This window comes from Nipponia nippon, unplaced genomic scaffold, assembly GCF_047370975.1.
Source record: "Nipponia nippon isolate SJK-2023a ecotype South Korea unplaced genomic scaffold, ASM4737097v1 scaffold_30, whole genome shotgun sequence".
Lineage (NCBI taxonomy): Eukaryota > Metazoa > Chordata > Aves > Pelecaniformes > Threskiornithidae > Nipponia > Nipponia nippon.
Genome location: NW_028262348.1, coordinates 5947965 through 5964094, shown reverse-complemented (window position 1 = coordinate 5964094; position 16130 = coordinate 5947965). Strand labels below are relative to the sequence as shown.

Genomic DNA, 16130 nt, shown 5'->3' with positions numbered 1-16130 from the left:
CCCAATGCCCAGCCATGAGCAGTAGCTTGTGCAAAGTGCACAGACGGTTTCAAATCTACAGGACTACCCCCTGCAAACATGCGTTCTTTGCATTGGCTTTCAGAGACTTCCCCAGAAGCCACCAACAACCTGCAATTTTGACAGTCCAGATTTGTAACATCCTGGTCCAGCACCTTGTCTGGCAGGATGCAGCAAGCTCAGGTGCCCTGTGGCCACTGCAGGGAGCAGCCAGGACCCTCCGTGGCATGAAGCTGGGAAGGCAAAGCCGGGCACATTCCTCCTTCCCGCTGAGTGACATTGGCATTGGGCCACTGGCGGGGACTTGGATGTCAGTAACCATACCTGAGGTTGCCTTTTCCCCATTCCCTGTACCATGGGTGTATCGGCACATTGTGGCTGACATCCCACTGGCAGCATCCTTGGTGCAGAGGAAAGGTCTGGTGGTTTACCCAGTATAACCCACCGACTTTCCTTTTCAGACCTGAGCTTTCAAATGGGCTTGTGACAATTTGGTAGCCCCCCCTTTTTCCCCTCTGCAGCACCAGTACCTTTCACATGCCCCCAGTCCCCTCCCGCACATTCAGCAGCACTGGGAAGCTTCCCCTGCTCCACATCCCTGTCCCCCAGTTCACTCGCAGGACCTGTCTGGAGGGTGCCCAGAAACACGTGGGTGGCCCTGCTTGGCTGCACTGATGTGTGAGGAGTTTCCTCAGGATGACTCTCAGCCCCGGGTTGAGCTCAGCATCCCTTTCTGTCTGGGAAAGCAGGCTGGGGAGGGAGTTAACTCCAAAGTTAGGCAGGAAGCCAGGCTTAGCGGTTGCATCCCCATGCCTCCCCTGGCAACCATGCCCACCTGGAGCTGTGGCCTCGCTCTGGCTGTTTCCATAACCGGGATTCCCTTCCTATCTGCTTGCTCCATCACCTTCCTGCTGTGCTGAGTGTGCCTGGTCCTCCTCTGCCCCCCCCCCCCCCCCCCCCCCCCAGATGAGCCAGGGCAGGCTCGCACTGCCACACTTTTCCCACACTGTTGCTTTGTGCAAGGACGCTTTTGATTTTGGCTGTTTTCTGGCTTCAGTAAACAGTTTTCTCTTCCTGAAGGCAGCAGGTCCTGTGCTGCTCTGTTTTTACCAGGTCTAACCCACACCAGGGCAGGGGTTGGGCCATAGCCAGGGAGATAAGCTGGTCCCTCAGGATATGCTGCCAGTTGGTAGCCAGAGGCTGGAGAAGCTGCTGAGGGTGCTGCAGGGGAGGAGGCGGAGGGAGGATTTACGGTGCTCAGGGGGGTATCATGGTCTGCGCTGGCTGGTGCTGCCAGGGCTGGGGAATCACACGTCCCATGGGTATCAGCCACCCATCCTGCCTCTTCCTCTGACCCCAGCGAGGCTGTTGCCCGTGCCAGCACCCTGCAAGCACAGCTTGATGCTTTCCATTACACCACTGTTTGCAGTTCCTTTTTCAGATTTCAGGCTGGAAATGCCCCGCCAGGTGCTTGTCTCCCATTGAACTGTGTTTTGGAAAATATCAGAGAAAAAAGAAACCCCAGCACTATAGTATTTCTGAACACAAAACTAAGGAAAAATATGATGTTTTGTTGACGGTTCGCAAATCTCTGCAGCTGTTTCACCGGGCAGGACTGCACGGCAGGGCAGCGGGGAGTCATACGATACGAGGCGCTCATCACCATCCTGCCGGGACGTAGCCAGGCTCTGCTCCTTGGAAGAAGCCCCCGCTCACGTGTGCGCTTGGGCTGCTCACAGCATTTGAACACAAGGCTGCTGAGATGGTTGCTGCAAGGATACGGGCTCTTTCCCCATGCAACTCCCCCTGCTGCTGTAGCCAGCATCCTTGCAAGCGAGCGTGCTGCAGCACCAGCTACTGGCATAACCGCCACTGTTTCATGCCTCCCCTTCCTTCGGGACAAGCAGAAAGCAGCTTCCAGCAGCAAGAGCTGGAAGGGTGGGGAAAGCCTGAGATACAGGGAGGGTTTGGTTGGGTAAACACACCCAGAAATAAAAGGAGCGGTTGTGGTTTTCTGGCTGAGCGTGGATAAAGGTTGCTGGGAACACGGGGATCTGGGGGGTTTCAAGGGCATCCAGGGCCCTAGGTAGACAGGAGGCAGCATCCTGCACCCCGACCCCATACGCAGCCCCTGCAAACAGCAGCACATGCACAGCAGAGGCATGCTGCAGAGCGCCCTGGAGGTGCACAAGTTCTGTCTGTCCTGGGAAGAGTGCTGAGGAGGGGGTTAACTCCAAAAAAGGGAGTCTTTTGATCAAGAGGGGCTGTGTACAGATACATGAAGCTGCTGGCATGGAAGCTGCAACATCTGCTCCTGCAATAGCTACGCAGGTGGCCAGGCGTCTTTGCAGAAGCCTGCAGCAGACAACAGCTGCTCATATATCCAGCCAGCCCTGGGTCCACCCACACCGGCAAAGCCCAGGCCCTGGGGCAGCAGCACACTCCATGCCACTGCCGCAGCATCCTGCATGGGCTGGAGAGGCAGCCTGGTGCTGGGAGCGCATCTCCTCTCCTCCCCAAAATACCAGGAGCCCAGCTGCTGCCTGCTCCAGCACTGCTTTTAAATACCAGGAGCCCTGGCCCCATGCTCCAGCCATGCTCCCTGCTCCTCCAGGTGTTTTTTAAGGCATGGGAGACTCAGCTAGGGAAAAAGGCAGTAGCTGAACGCCTCTGGAAAGCCTAAACTTCACCCCTTTGGCTTGAGTAGCTTGCCAGAAGTAGAGAGAACAACCCAGGGAAAAAGGAGATGCTGCCTTATAGCTGTCAGGCAGGGAAGCCCAGAGATGCTCATGGTCCTGCAGAGCCCAAAATGAACCCAGCAGAAACTGCCCCTAATTTGAGGCAGTGAAAGCCTGCAGGGTGCATGTCCCCCAAAAGCAGATCTCAGGGTAGGGAGAGGCTCTCTCAGAGCTGCCACCGCCCTCCATGAGCAGCACGGAGGAGCGGTGGGGACTCATATGATACGAGGCGCCCATCACCATCCTGCCGGGATGCAGCCAGGCTCTGCTCCATGGAAGAAACCCCTGCTCACGTGTGCACTTGGGCTGCTCATGGCATTTGAGCACAAGGCTGCTGAGATGGTTGCTGCAAGGATACGGGCTCTTTCCCCATGCAACTCGCCCTGCTGCTCCATTCCCAGGCCTGGAGAAGTTTGGCCTCACTCGGTGCAGCCCATTTCCAGCTCCTTTCCACAAGCCCTGGCCCTGGCTCAGGCCAAAGGGTGCAGCTGGAGGGGGCTGAGAACAGGCACTAACCCCCTATTTGAGACCAGGGTAGTGAAGCAGAGCCCAGGGACAGGGAGCTGCCCAGTAACTCCAAGAGAGAGACAGGAGCAAGAACAGTTACGATTTAATCATCACCATTCTCTGCAAATCCAGTGTGCAGCAGAGCTGAGCTGTGGTCCAGATCCTGGTGCTTCCCCGTGGCCATCACCCCTGCCTGCAGCAGACCTGGTCCAGCAGCGGAGCTGGGACTGCTGGCCAGTTCCTCTCACCCCTCCTGCCCCACTGAGGACAGACAACCCTGGGCAGCTTTGGCTCTGCCCAGCTTGGTGGGATGAGGGGAGAGCCTGGTCCTGCCCAGCTCTGGGCTGTGCAAAGCTGGTAAGCAGCCAGGTAGTGTCTGCCCTGGGACAGGTAGCAGGGACCGATCCTGCCCCTGCCCAGTGACCCTTCACAGGTCACTGTGGCCTCTGCTTTGGCGTCTGCCTCCATGGAGCTGGAAGAGACCAAGCCCCAGCCCTGGCAGAGACTGGAAGAGCTTTTGGCTGAGGCCAGCTTGTCCCCAGGTCACCCAGCCCACCCTGGACCTGAGCCTGTGGCATGAAACAGGCAGCGAAACCTCCCCGTGCAACCCTGCAAGGGGAAAACCCTGGGACAGCACTCACTGAGGTGAGGGAACGCTGGAAGGAAACCCCAGCATCTCCCCAGAGAGAGCCCAGGGCAAGCACAGCTCAGGAGCCCCTGGGATGGCAGAGGGACATCCCTCAGGGCAGTGCCAGCTGGGGCAACCCTACAGTAGTATGGTTCAAACAGCAACAAGGATGCTTCCCCTCCCAGGGCAAAGGGTGCTGGGGGGAAATTGCAGCAGAACTAGAATGGGTAACAGCAATAGTGGTTATAGGTGAAGGCACAACAGACCCCAGGCTGGATGCCACAGGTGGGGTTAGTGGTTGGGGCTGAAGAGGCTGCCGGTGAGGAGCCGCCTCTTGACCTCTCTCCAGAGAAGGTCCCGCTCCCGGTTTGCCCTCTGCATGAAGCCCCTGTTCTCCTGGGCTCTCCGGGACAGGTAGGGCAGCACCTCATTCACCGGGCCATAGGGCACGTACTTGTAGACAGGGAAGCCAGCCTGACCTGGAGGGAGAGAGGCAGGTCAGGGAAGTACCAAGAAAGAAAAATAATAGAAAAAAGCAAAAAATAAAAAAGGAGAAAGGCAAAAAATAAAAAAAGAAAAAAGGCAAAAAAGAAAAAAAAATAGATAAAAAAGGAAAAAGCCTCTCCCGTACTTCTTGGGCTGTGCCGATGGAGCTAGGGATGGCGAGTGGGAGGGTCGCAGCGGCCGGAGGCTGCGGTTGAGCACCGGGGAGGGGAAGCCTGGGAGCGCCCCAGCCAGTCCTGGCTGAGCCTGCCCGGGCAGGGGGAGCGGCAGTGCGTCCCTCCCCGGCTCAGCACGGGGAGCTTGGGAACGCGCCGGGGGGAGCAGGCCGAGGTCACCGGGAGCCCTGGGAATGTCGGCAGCCAGGGCCGGGCCAATTCAAGAAGCATTCAAGCAGAAACATCAAGTTAACACATTTTTCCAGCATGACCAGAGGAGGTTGCAGACAGGCAGCCAAACCCCACTTGCAAGGGGAACTCCAGGACAGAGCAGCATCCACACTGGACAACTGCCCGGCCTGCCTCCTGCTGCTCTCCTGGCCTCAGGTCTCCACTCCGGACACTGGTGCAGGCAGGGGGATCAGTCCCTGACCTGAGCTGGGCTACCTGGACCCTTGCATGTCCCTCTGTCCGAGCCCCTGGGAGCTTTGCTCTGCTGCCTGGGCCAGCAGCAAAGGAGAGGACAAGGTCACACAAGAGCCTGTTGCCAACCCGCTAGCAGAGAGCCCAGAACTTGGTGTGCACCTCCAGCAGAGCAAAGCAACACTCCCAGACCAAGGAGGTACATGAGGGGTTTGCTGGCTGCCAGGACCTGGTTCTGCCCCATCTAGGAGTACCCCAGTCTCAGCTCGTAGTGCAAAGCAGGAATCTCCCTGCCCAGCCACCATGGTCTCATGGGGCCTCCAAGAGACAGATGTAATTCTCCATCTATATCCCCATCTACATGTTCCTCAAACCCCGTACAGGGGTCACAGCACTCCACACAGCTGCAGAAGAGGCAACAAGGCACTGTCCTCAGCCAGTCCTGCTCTGACAGACCCATAGCCAGGCTCCATCCATCCTTCAGACCCCACAGCAGCTGCTGAGGGGGACCCCAGGGGTCAAGGTGCGGCAGGAGCACATATGCCAAGTCCCCCCTGCTCCCAGCACTCACCCAGGGGGAAGGTGATCTGGTCACACATGCCCAGCAGCTGCCCAAAGTACACCTTCTTCTCCGAGGGATGGATGCCAAGATCCATCATCCTGCAAGCCAAGCCTTGGCATTAGGGAAGAGCAGAGACAGCAGAGCACGCAGAGGCAGCATGCCCCACCAGAGGAGCGGGGATCATCTCCATGTATGAGAGCACAGCACTGACCGCATCCCAGATGGATGCCAGGATGCAAGGACTTGAGGGATTTGTTTTTAAAACAGTCTCTGGGCTGGGCCATGGGGCCAGGTCTGCAGCCGCTGTGGGCTACTGTGCTGCGCCCCAGCTCCGAGCCTCAACCGAAGCCCTGAGCACCAGATGGGAGCTAGGATCCCACCAAGTGAGCGGAGAGGAGACCTGACAAGCCACAGCACATCTCACTGCAGCTCTGCTAGGCCCCCACATCCCTCGAGCCCCCAGTCCCTGCCGCACCATGCCGTCTCCCCGGCACCCACCTGCGCAGGGTGAACTTCACCGAGTCCTCATTGTGAGATGCCACCATCACATTGGCTTTCCGGCTGTGCTTGATCTCCTCCAGGATATAGTCCAGGCACCTGTAGGACAGTATGAGACTGCGTGGTGAGGCCACCGGAGCCTGTGCCCGGTGGGGTGGGAAGGGGGAACGTGGCTAGGGTTGTACCCTACCTGTGGTACATCTCATTGGTCTTCTCGTAGGTGGGGTTGATGGGATCCTCATAGCCAATCCGGGCTGCCCTCTCCCGCTCCTGCTCCATGTAGGCGCCACGGACCAGCTTGGTGCCAAAGTGCCAGCCCTCCCGGCGCGACAGCTCCACATCCACCGTCACATTGTCGTAAGCCTCCTGGGACCAGATGGAAGAAATGGCACAGGCTCATCACATCAGTGCCACCTCCACCCTGCACCTCCAGCCAGCCAGCCCTGGAGTTGTGCCATTGCATTGCCGTGGCTTCAGGAGCCAAGGTCTCCGCCCAGCTGCTCCAGCAGATCCTTCCTGCCCAGCTTCCTGCTGGATCTCACCTTCAGGTAGCACTGGTAGGTGTTGAAGATGATCGCCCGATCCCTGTTGAAGCGTCGCTGCATCTCCAGAGTGAGGCGGCTGATAGCTGGCTGGAAGTAGCTCTGCTCCGCGTCCACCATCAGCCTCACGCCCTTCTCCGTGGCTCTCTGGGGGGGTGAATGACATGCAGGTTGGTCTGATGGGGCCACCTGCCACACACCTCCCCTCTCTGTGGTGGCGCCTGTACCCAGCTCCCCCAGCCCTAGCACCCCTGACCTTGGCAAGGACGTCCATCCGCTGCAGCATCCGCTTCATCTGCAGATCCTCCTCCTCAGTGAAGCGTGAGAGCAGAGGCTCCAGCTGCCCGGTCTGAAACGAGATCAGCTTGTGGCACCCTGCCTGCCTATGGCCAACCCTGCCCACAGGAGACAGAAACCCGCACTAGGGAGGCACGCGTTGGTGGCCAAAGGCAGGGAGGAGGCAGACTACACAGAGGGATGAGTCCTTGCAGCACCCTAACCTTGAAGCAGCAGCAGGGGACCAGAATGGGGGACAGGGACAGGCACTGGCAGCGCCCTCCCTGTGGGGCCACTCCAGGGGTGGCAGAGAAGGGTACCCACCTGCATGTTGGGGACGAGCAGCAGCTTGGAGAGCTTGGTGCGGCTGTCGATCAGGCTGTTCCAGTCTAGCAGGTCCACAGTGCTGGGAGCAGAGAGCCAGGTCTGTACTGGTGTCTTGCAGGGGCAGGGGGGTCTCTGCCAGCTCCCAGCCCCCACCAGCAAGCCAGGTGCACAGCATGTGCCACCATGACCCATCTTGTCACCTCCACCCAAACCTCCTCTCTGATTGGTTGCTGTGCTGAGCCAGCGCTGGCCTTTGGAGGCCTCTCCTTGCTGCTACCCCACTGCCCCAAGAACAGGGACAAGGTCCCCCAGCGTCCCCATCCCGCAGCACCCCCCAGGTCAGAGGCAGCTTACCCGCTCACACCCAGGTTCTCGCCTGTGAACCAGTGCTGGCTCTCTGCCTTGGTCGCGATGCCGAGGTTGGCCAGGGCCTCCTGCCACCAAAAGGAGCATCAGCGCCAAGGGGCTACAGGAGTCTTACTGCTCCAGGCTCAGAGGTGTAACAGGTTAGGGCTGCTCTGGGATCCCTACGGCCACCAGCCACCTCCAGCAGCACATCTCCGGCAGCACAGCCTCCTCCCTTGGACATCACTCGCCTCACCTGCAGCTTCTCCACCTCCAGCTTCATCTCCAGCGCTGCTCGCCCAGCCTGGCCCTGCTCTGCAGCCATTTGATGGAAGAACCTCCGCCACTTCACCAGCACCTCTGAGAACTGCAGCTACAGGGACAGAGCTCTAGGTGAGACAGCTGGGCTGGAGCCCAGCTGGCTCAGAGCATCCTGCAGTGGAGGCTTTGCAGGATCGTGCCCAATCTGAGACAGACCTGGACCCTACAGCAGGGGACCTTGGCCAAGCAGGGGCTAAGCCTAACAGTACAGACCCCCACACGCCCTCATGCTGGCACCTCTAAACTTCTGAGCTCTTCATGTGCCCCTAAAGTTGAGGCAGGGTCTCCAGGGTGGTCTCAGGCACACAGGGGACAGCCTGTTGGTGCCTGCTCCTCTCTGCCATCAGTAGAGATACCACTGCAGCAAGCCTGGCACCCCAAAGCACCTGCCCCCTCCAGATGCATCATCCATAGCCTTGGCTCTGACCCACCTTGCCCCGGTCACAGCTATAGCACTCACCAGGAACTGAGGTCTGCCCAGCGCAGTCAGCTTGATGGCCGAGAAGCCGTCCTCTGAGCTGCCACCTGGATGGAGCCACACAGACAGAGCTAGCCAGACAGGCAGGGTGCTTGGGCAGAAGGGAGGTACCCGAGATACAGCGGTGGGCTGCAGGCTCCCTGCAGTCCCTAAGCACAGTGGGGCTGCTCAGAACATGTGGAGCACTTACCTGAGGCATCGATGCAGCGGAGGAAAGTCTCCATGTGCTGGTCACACTTGGCCTCGTCAGCATAGAAATACGTGCGGGCACTGATGACCCCACCGCGGCGATCCCCAAATCCCCGATGGGCTCGGTACTGCTTCTCTCTTTGCTCTGCTCCTGGGGTGGAAGAGGATGGAGATGGGCCACACAGCCCTGCTGAGCTCCTACAAGCCTCCCCGAGAGCTTCTGCCATGGGCACAGGGGAGAGGGGCTCTGTCTTGGACCTCAAAAGAGCTCCCGAGGGCTGCAACATGCCCTGCCTGCTACTCTGTTGCCTGAGCAAGGGCTCAGCCTTTGCTGAGGAGCAGGGCTGGCCAAGAACCGAGATGTTCTTCATCCAGCTCGTGTTTTGAGGCTGTGGGAGCTGGGTCCTTCCCCCACACCAGGCCCACAGTGCCTGGGTCAGCTGGACCTTCAGGCAGATATTCTGTCAGCAGGAGAGGCTGGGTCACTCACCTCCCATCTCCTTCTCGGCTGCAGAGGTGCAGGAGCTAAGAAGAGAAACAGGGAAGATAAGGGCCAGGTCAGCAACCCCTCGCAACCCCATGCTGGTGGCCAGGGCAGCTGCGAGGCTGCCCCACCACCAGCCTGGCGTTGGACCCTGGTCTTCCCTTGCCATCCCATTGCCAATGGATCAAACGCTGCTCAGTGCGAGCTCCACTGGCTGGTCAGATGCCCCAAACCCGCTCATGGAAGGCAACAGGGTTTCAACATCCAGGCAAGTGTTACCTGGAGGCCCTGAGGCAGCACAAGGAGGATGCTCTGTCCCAGGGTCCAGAGCTGCTCTCAAACAGCCCACCCCACAGCAAGGACAAGGTCAGCCCTGGTGGGGCTGGGTGCTCTGTCTCTACCACACCAGCCCACAGTCCTCACCGTGGTGGTGTGCCGCACCTCATCCCAACACCTCCCCACCCTACAGGCACCAGTGGCCAAACCACGAAGCAAGGAGCTCCTCCAGACTCAGGGCACATCAAGATGTAGGATGCCCTGCTGCAGCTCAGCTGCCCTGCGTTACTCTGCACCTTGGCATTAGCCAACAACTTACAAACAAGGTCTGAGCTTAAACTCCAGCTGACCTCGGATGTAATTTCAAGCCCAAGCTCTTTGCCACAGAGATAACAGGGCTGTCCCAAGGGGACGCTGGCCAAGTCATGAGATCCTCCTTGAGCTTGAACAGCTAAGCCTTCTTGCTGACACCCTAAATCCAGCCTGCAGGCCAGAGGTCTCACCCAGGAACACTACCCGCCCCTGGAGAGCATCCCTGAGCAACAGCAGAGCCATCTCCTCCAGGAGATCCATGCCTTGGAGTCACTGTCCCAAAATCGGCTATGCCTAACAGTGGGAAAACACACTGTGAGGCAAGCAGCAAAACCACCCAGCTGAAGCCAGAGGACTTGCACAAGAGAGCGGAGAGGCACGTGCCATGGTCCCGGAACATGTTCTCCCACACAGAAACCCTGTGACAGGGATTAGGGGCTGCTGGAAGCATAAACAAGCAGAGACAAGCCCTTTCTTCCTGCTCCCCAGAGCCAGGAAGAGCCTCACATTGCTCAAAGTGCAGCAAAGCCTGGCATAAACCAGGGCAGGAGCAGCTAGAGCTCACAGGGAGCAGCAGGCACCATGTGTGGAAGGCTCTGCTCCATGATTATGCTACCCTGAGGACAGGTCAAGAAGCTTTCTGCCCCTGAATACAGACGGTGGAGGAAAGGAAGGAGGAGACATCATACACACAGGGATGGGATGCAATAGCAAAGCCCACAGGGGATGGAAGGTCCCCTTGGAGCAGGCAGTGTGGTACAGGGGAAGGCCTCAGCTGGACATGCTGCTGGGACTCTGAAGACATGTCAGGAGAGACGGGTCCTGCAGGCAGGTCCCAGCCACAGCACAGCAGGACAGCTCTGAACCCCAGAGCACACCTTGCATCCAACACCCAAGATGCTGGGGACAAGTGGCAGGGAGCAAAGCCTCGTCCGACCTACCCAGGGTGAATGCACACAGCTAAATTAGCAAACAGCACCCTTGAATGTGAAGTGGTTTGTGTTCCTGAAGACAAACACACCCTCTTCAGCAGCATTCCTGCTGCATGACTGCACTGAGCCCTTCATCCCCGAGGGGGGCATTCAAAGCAGTGCCATGGTGCTCACTTTATTGTTCTGCATCAAGCAAAATAAAAGAAGCTCCTTTCAGCTGAAGAAATAGCTCTTTCTGGATATCATCTGCTTTCTTTGCAATATTAGTCTTGGCCAGCAAAGCCGTTCCTACACCAAGCAAGTGCCACTTAACCCAGTTTATACCTGGCCACCCCTTCTGCAAACCGAGAGCAAGTCTCCCAGAGCAGGACACATCTCCAGGCACTGCCCAAACGTTTCTGGCAAGCTGTAACCAGAAAGGAGCCACCTGCAAGGCACGCTTAGGACCTGGGAGCTCACACTTGCCCACAGCATGCACAAACCAAGCCCTCCGAGCACTGCAAAGCAGGCTGTGAAGACTTGATGCAGCCTGCTGGATTGCTGGGAAGGGTAATGCAGCTGACACAGCAGACTTGGGCTTTCAGGAAGTTTTTGATCAGGCTCAAATAAGCAATCTCAGGGAGAAGCACAAAGGTCCCCTTGTCAGAAATAAGTAGGCAATAATCCATTTTGCCCTGGAGGTTACCAGGAGAGTGCCACGAGCACAGTGTCTTTACTTTGCTTGTCAGCAGATAGGTCTGGCAGAGGGGATGAGGGAACACCAGGGAGAAGATGTCCCTGATTTACCACATCCAAGGAAAAACTCCTGGTCACATGAAGCCCAGACCAGAGCTACAGGTGATGCTTAAAACCCTGCAGGTAGGAACAAAGCAAAGCTCTTGGCAGAAGAGAGTCCTTCGAGCCTACCCCATGCATGAGTTGCCAGCACTCAGCAGCCCAGGACCACTGCAGGACCTCCTTGCACAGCTTCAAGCTAAATAAACTACCCCGTGATCCCAGGGACCCACAGCACGTGCAGGCAGAGCATTGGGCATGGGTGGCAGCAGCACTGGGAGCAGGAGGAGAAGGGGAGGAGGTGGTTTTTGGAGGCTGATTAGCCAGGCTAGATCACAATCCCATGCTGGGGCAGATATCAGGTGTCCACACAAGAAATCTCAAGAGAAAGCAAAGTCCACATGCTGTGTGGCAGAGTCGTTCGGGGTGTCTGACAGCACTTGCAGGCAGGATTGTCCTTCCCCATGTTAGCACAACCCCAACCCATCTCCTGGCTCGGGATGTCCATGGGCCAGCAACAGCCCCAAGGCTGCAAGGGGACCACAACCACCTCCACTATGGGGGGGGACCTCCTTGTTCCCCCCCCACGGGGAGCAGAAGCCCCTGCCCAGCCACAGCACTGCCTCTCCACATCCCACCCAGGGCTGCACCCATCCCGAAGCCCCCAGCCCACATGCTGCCCAGGGAACGGAGCAGCAGTATCCTGCCCGCAGGACACCTTTCTCCAGCTGCGCCACCACGACCTGACAGCAGCCTTCAGCACACAGCCAAGGACTCCTGGGACAAGCTGTCAGAGTGCTGGATGCCAGCCCAGGCAGGACAGGGCAGGTATGAGCCTGCAGCAGACAGGATAAGCCGGTGCCTGCCCGCGTTGCATTGCTGTTCCCAACCGGAAAGCCTCTTACAAGGAGCAGCCAGGGCCCATTGCTGGGGAGAAAAGGGCATTTCTCTGCTGTAATCTTCAGCTTGCTGCAGAGGAGCAGGCTGCACTGGTAAAACCAGCACAGTTCTGCCTGCAGGAGCTCTGCCTGGGGGGAAACAACAGCAGATGGCACCAGGAGGCCAAAAAAACCAGCTGGCTGCATCTGGTTTGTACATCTGCTTCCTGGCTGGCAGCGGGGCAAAGCCCCAAAGCGCTCATGGCAGGGAAGGATGCAGCTCCCGAGTCCAGCAGCCACAAGCCCTGGAACACTCACCCCTCTCAACCATGCACAGCCCAGCTCGGCACCATCCCTGGCAGAAGCACTGGTAATTTGGGGTTTTGCCCCTGAACAGAGCCAAGGAGGACCCAGAACGATGCTTGGCATAGGCCAGGGTTCAACACAGCCCTTCCAATGCCACCCCTGCCTCCCCTGGGCTTTGTCCCTGCTCTGTGACATCCCTGGGTGACCACCAGGATGGCATTTTTTTTTCTCTGCCCATTTGATGGAGCAAATCCTGCTGAGCCTTGGGCAGGGTGGTAGGGTCCAGTGTGTGGTTTTGCCAAGCTCTCCTGGGTGGGAATGACCGACAGAGCACAGGTAGAGCTCACCTAGCAAGGAGTCCCACGCATGCAACCCCCAAATCTGCTCCGGGGCAGGGCTAGCGTAGCCCAGACAGCTCACAAACCACCTACACCCCACCATCAGCAGGCAGAATACAGGTGCAGGCAGAGCCTGCCCACGAAAGCCCTTGGTGGTCAACCACAGGAAGCACTTGGCATAGGCACAGCCTGGCAGCACCAGCACCACCAGCTCAGCCCCACAGGGATGCTGAGCAATGTGCCCGGACCACAGCTGCATGCCCAGACCACAGCTGCATGCCCAGGGAAGAAACCAGCTGTTCCTGAAAACACCACTGCTCCATGCCTTCAAGAGAGCCACCCCCCCCTCCCCAGGCTACAAGCAGGGTATTTTAAAGCTTTTATATTTAAAAAAAAAAGCAGTTTACAGCTCAATCTGCAAAGGGCTGGGATGGGCACAGCCCTTTTCTTTTTCATCCTGCAAAGGCAGGACCTTCGCACTGACAGGGATTTCCAGTAGCAGTGACAAGCAGCAATGGGGGGGGTCCCCGATAAGCAGTGCCCAGGTGGGGAGCAGAGATAAGGCTCCTGGCGCTGGCTGGGAGGAGTCCAGCAGCAGCACCTGCATCACCACACCAACCGGAAACCCCACTTGCAAGTCACCCCAAAAAGCTGTTTCCATTGTATTTTTAACATCATGTGACAAGCATGTGGCAGCCAGATGGTGTCCCTGGCTGTGGACAGGGACACAGGGCTGTTGCAGCCTTGCCCGGCGGAGCACTGCATCCCCAGCCTGCGCCTGCCGGCAGGGCCACCCTTCTCCTGGGTGGGGGGGACACCGCCCACCCTGGTGATCATGGGTGCCAGCCAGCAGCCCATCGATAGGGTGAGCTGAGCTGCCCAAAACTGGAGCCCAAATAGTGGAAAGTTACCAGCAGCTTTGGGCCAGCGCCTGCCCTTGGCAGAGGGCAGCAGGCATGGAACGCTGCCCGGGCAGGAAGGGGGCAGTGTGGGAAGGGGGTGCGACCTGGGGGGGGGGGGGGGGAACACCACCCCTGCTTGAGGGGGGTGGAAATGGTGCGGGATGGGGTGGGGGATGGAGGGGGAAGCACCCTTGAAGAGGAGACCAGCAACCCAGCGGGGGGGGGAAGGGGAGTAGAGGGGGGAAAGGGAGTAGAGGGGGGAAAGGGAGTAGAGGGGGGAAGCACCCCAGTGTGTGCAGTGGGGTGGGTGCAGCACCCCAGTGTGGAGAGAATGAAGAATGGGGGTCTAACCCCAGTGCATGCAGGGGGGTGGAGAAGGGCAGCACCCCAGAGAGGATGGGGGGGGAACAGAGGTGGGCAGCACCTCAGTGTGTGCAGGAGGGTGGAGAGGAACAGCACCCTGGCCGGGGGCGGCAGCATCCCAGTGTGTGCAGGGGGAACAGATGGAGACAGAGGGGGTGCAGCAGCCCAGGGGGCACCACCCCAGCGTGGAGGGCAGCACCCCGCTGTGCGCAGGGGGGCTGAGGGGGACAGGACCCGGTGTGGGGCGGGGCAGCCCCCCGGGAGGGAGGATGGGGGGGGGCAGCCCCCCAGCGCGTTTGGGGAGGACGAGGGGCGGCGGCCGGGGGCGATGCCCGGGCCGGGGAGCGCAGCGGGAGGCGGGGCGGTGACGCATCGCAGCCCCGGCTCCGCAGCCAATGGGAGCGGGGGGGATGGGCGGGCGCAGCCAATCGCAGAGCGGCCAAGTCCCGCGCCCGCTGCACGCCGTGCCCGCGCCCTCCCGCCGCCGCGGCCCGGCACTCACTCCAGCTCCTTGCGCTCGGCCTCCTCGGCGCTCAGGTCCTCCTCCACGCTGTAGTCCAGCACGGCGCCCACGCCGAAGGCCTGGTTCCGCCGGATGAGCGGTTTGATGGCCTCCTGGTCCTCCCCGGCCACGAACTGCCCGTAGAAGGTCATCTTCATCAGCCGCTCGAACAGCGTCTGCCCCAGCACCCGCTGGCACACCTGCAGCAGCTGCGGGACAACGGCAACTCAGCGCCCCGCCGGCCAGCACCCGGCCCGCAGCGGACACTCCCCCACGCCCCCCCCCGGAACAAGAGCCCCCCCAGGCCCGGCACCGGCGCACCCCTCCCGGAGCCGGAGCCCCCCCCCTCCGGTCCGAGAATGGCAACCCCCGGAGCCGGCAGCCCCCCCGCCCGGCTTGGGACCGGCATCCCCCCTGGAGCAGGCAGCCCCCCAGGCCTGGCACCCCACCCGGAGCGGGAACCCCCCTGCCCGGGATCGCCCACTCCCCCGGAGCGGTCAGCCCCCCCGGCCGGGGACCGGCGCCCCCCGCCACCCACCTCCCGGTTGTGCTCCACCAGCGGCCCCACAGTGCACAGCCCCAGCACCAGCAGCCCCCGCAGCAGCTCCCCGTTGCTCTTGCTGCGGAACGCCTCCCGCGGGTCCCCGAAATCCACGGCGGGCGGCGGTCCCCGCTCCGCACCCCGCGGAGGGGGAGGCGGCGGCACCGGCCGGGCCCCCCTGCCCGCAGCCGGCGGCGGAGCGGCCCCGCGGGGAGCGGCGGCGGGCGCGGAGCGCGGGCGGCGGGGAACGCCCAGGCGGGCGGTGGCGCAGAGCGCCCGAGCCGCGCTCGCTGGAGCCATGGGCACGGCGAGGCCGCCCGCACCGCGCCGCCGCCTTAAGTACGGCCCGCCCGGCGCCGCCCCCCGGGGCTCCCCGCCGACACGGCCGCGCCCGCCAGGGCCGCGGGGCCCCCGCTCCGCCCCGCGCTCCGGGTCTGCCGCGGCACCGGCACCACCACCACCCTGCCCGGCGGGGCCCCTCTCCCGCAGCCCCCAGCCTGCTGCCTTCCCCGTTCCCATCCCCTCGGGGCAGGTCCCCTCCGCCCCCCCGGAGGCGCATCCCTTCCGAGAAGTCCCGGGGAGGGCATAGACGGGCAGGGGCGGCCCGAGGGGAGCCCCGGGTGAGGCTGATGGAAGCCCTGTCCCCTTGGAGCAGTCCTGAAGAGAGGTGAAGGGAACCCCGTGCCCCTGGAGGAGCCCCAGGGAGAGATATGGAGGTGCCAAGGGAGCCCTGAAGTGGTCCCCATCCCACCAGAGCGGCCCTGAGGGGAGCACCGGGGCCAACCCTGCAGGGCCAAGGGGCTTCTGTCCGCTTAGAGCAGCCCCAGGGAGGGTCAAAGGGTGCCCCAAAAGGGTCCCAGTCCCTTCATAGCAATCTGGGGCAGGCTGTGGCATGTCCAGCCCGCAAAGCTGGGAGGCCCTTGGGCAGGGTATCTCAGAGCCCAGGGACCTGTTATGGGAGAGATGTTCCTCGAAGCCCCTGTGCTTGCTCCTCCTGGTCTGTGCATGAAT

General features: G+C 60.7%; 1 protein-coding gene across 1 annotated transcript; it reads right to left on the bottom strand.

The window, feature by feature from the left end:
* Positions 1-3349: 3349 nt before the first annotated feature.
* On the bottom strand, positions 3350-15419 carry PRODH (proline dehydrogenase 1). Its single transcript, XM_087768794.1, has 14 exons — positions 15117-15419; positions 14579-14787; positions 9002-9036; positions 8513-8662; positions 8305-8369; positions 7780-7896; positions 7533-7612; positions 7176-7257; positions 6832-6924; positions 6576-6722; positions 6224-6399; positions 6034-6132; positions 5545-5633; positions 3350-4370 (listed from the first exon to the last, which is right to left on the bottom strand). The coding sequence occupies exons 1-14, from the start codon at positions 15417-15419 to the stop codon at positions 4183-4185; spliced, it is 1833 nt and encodes a 610-aa protein (XP_087624920.1). The 3' UTR covers positions 3350-4182.
* Positions 15420-16130: the final 711 nt, after the last annotated feature.

Excerpts from the sequence above, each read along its gene's own strand:
- PRODH (XM_087768794.1), bottom strand. The coding sequence starts at position 15,419 with ATGGCTCCAGCGAGCGCGGCTCGGGCGCTCTGCGCCACCGCCCGCCTG. Across the intron at positions 7,258-7,532 it reads GAGAACCTGGGTGTGAGCGG|CACTGTGGACCTGCTAGACT; the intron begins GTAAGCTGCCTC and ends CTCTGCTCCCAG. Across the intron at positions 6,723-6,831 it reads GGATGGACGTCCTTGCCAAG|AGAGCCACGGAGAAGGGCGT; the intron begins GTCAGGGGTGCT and ends TCACCCCCCCAG.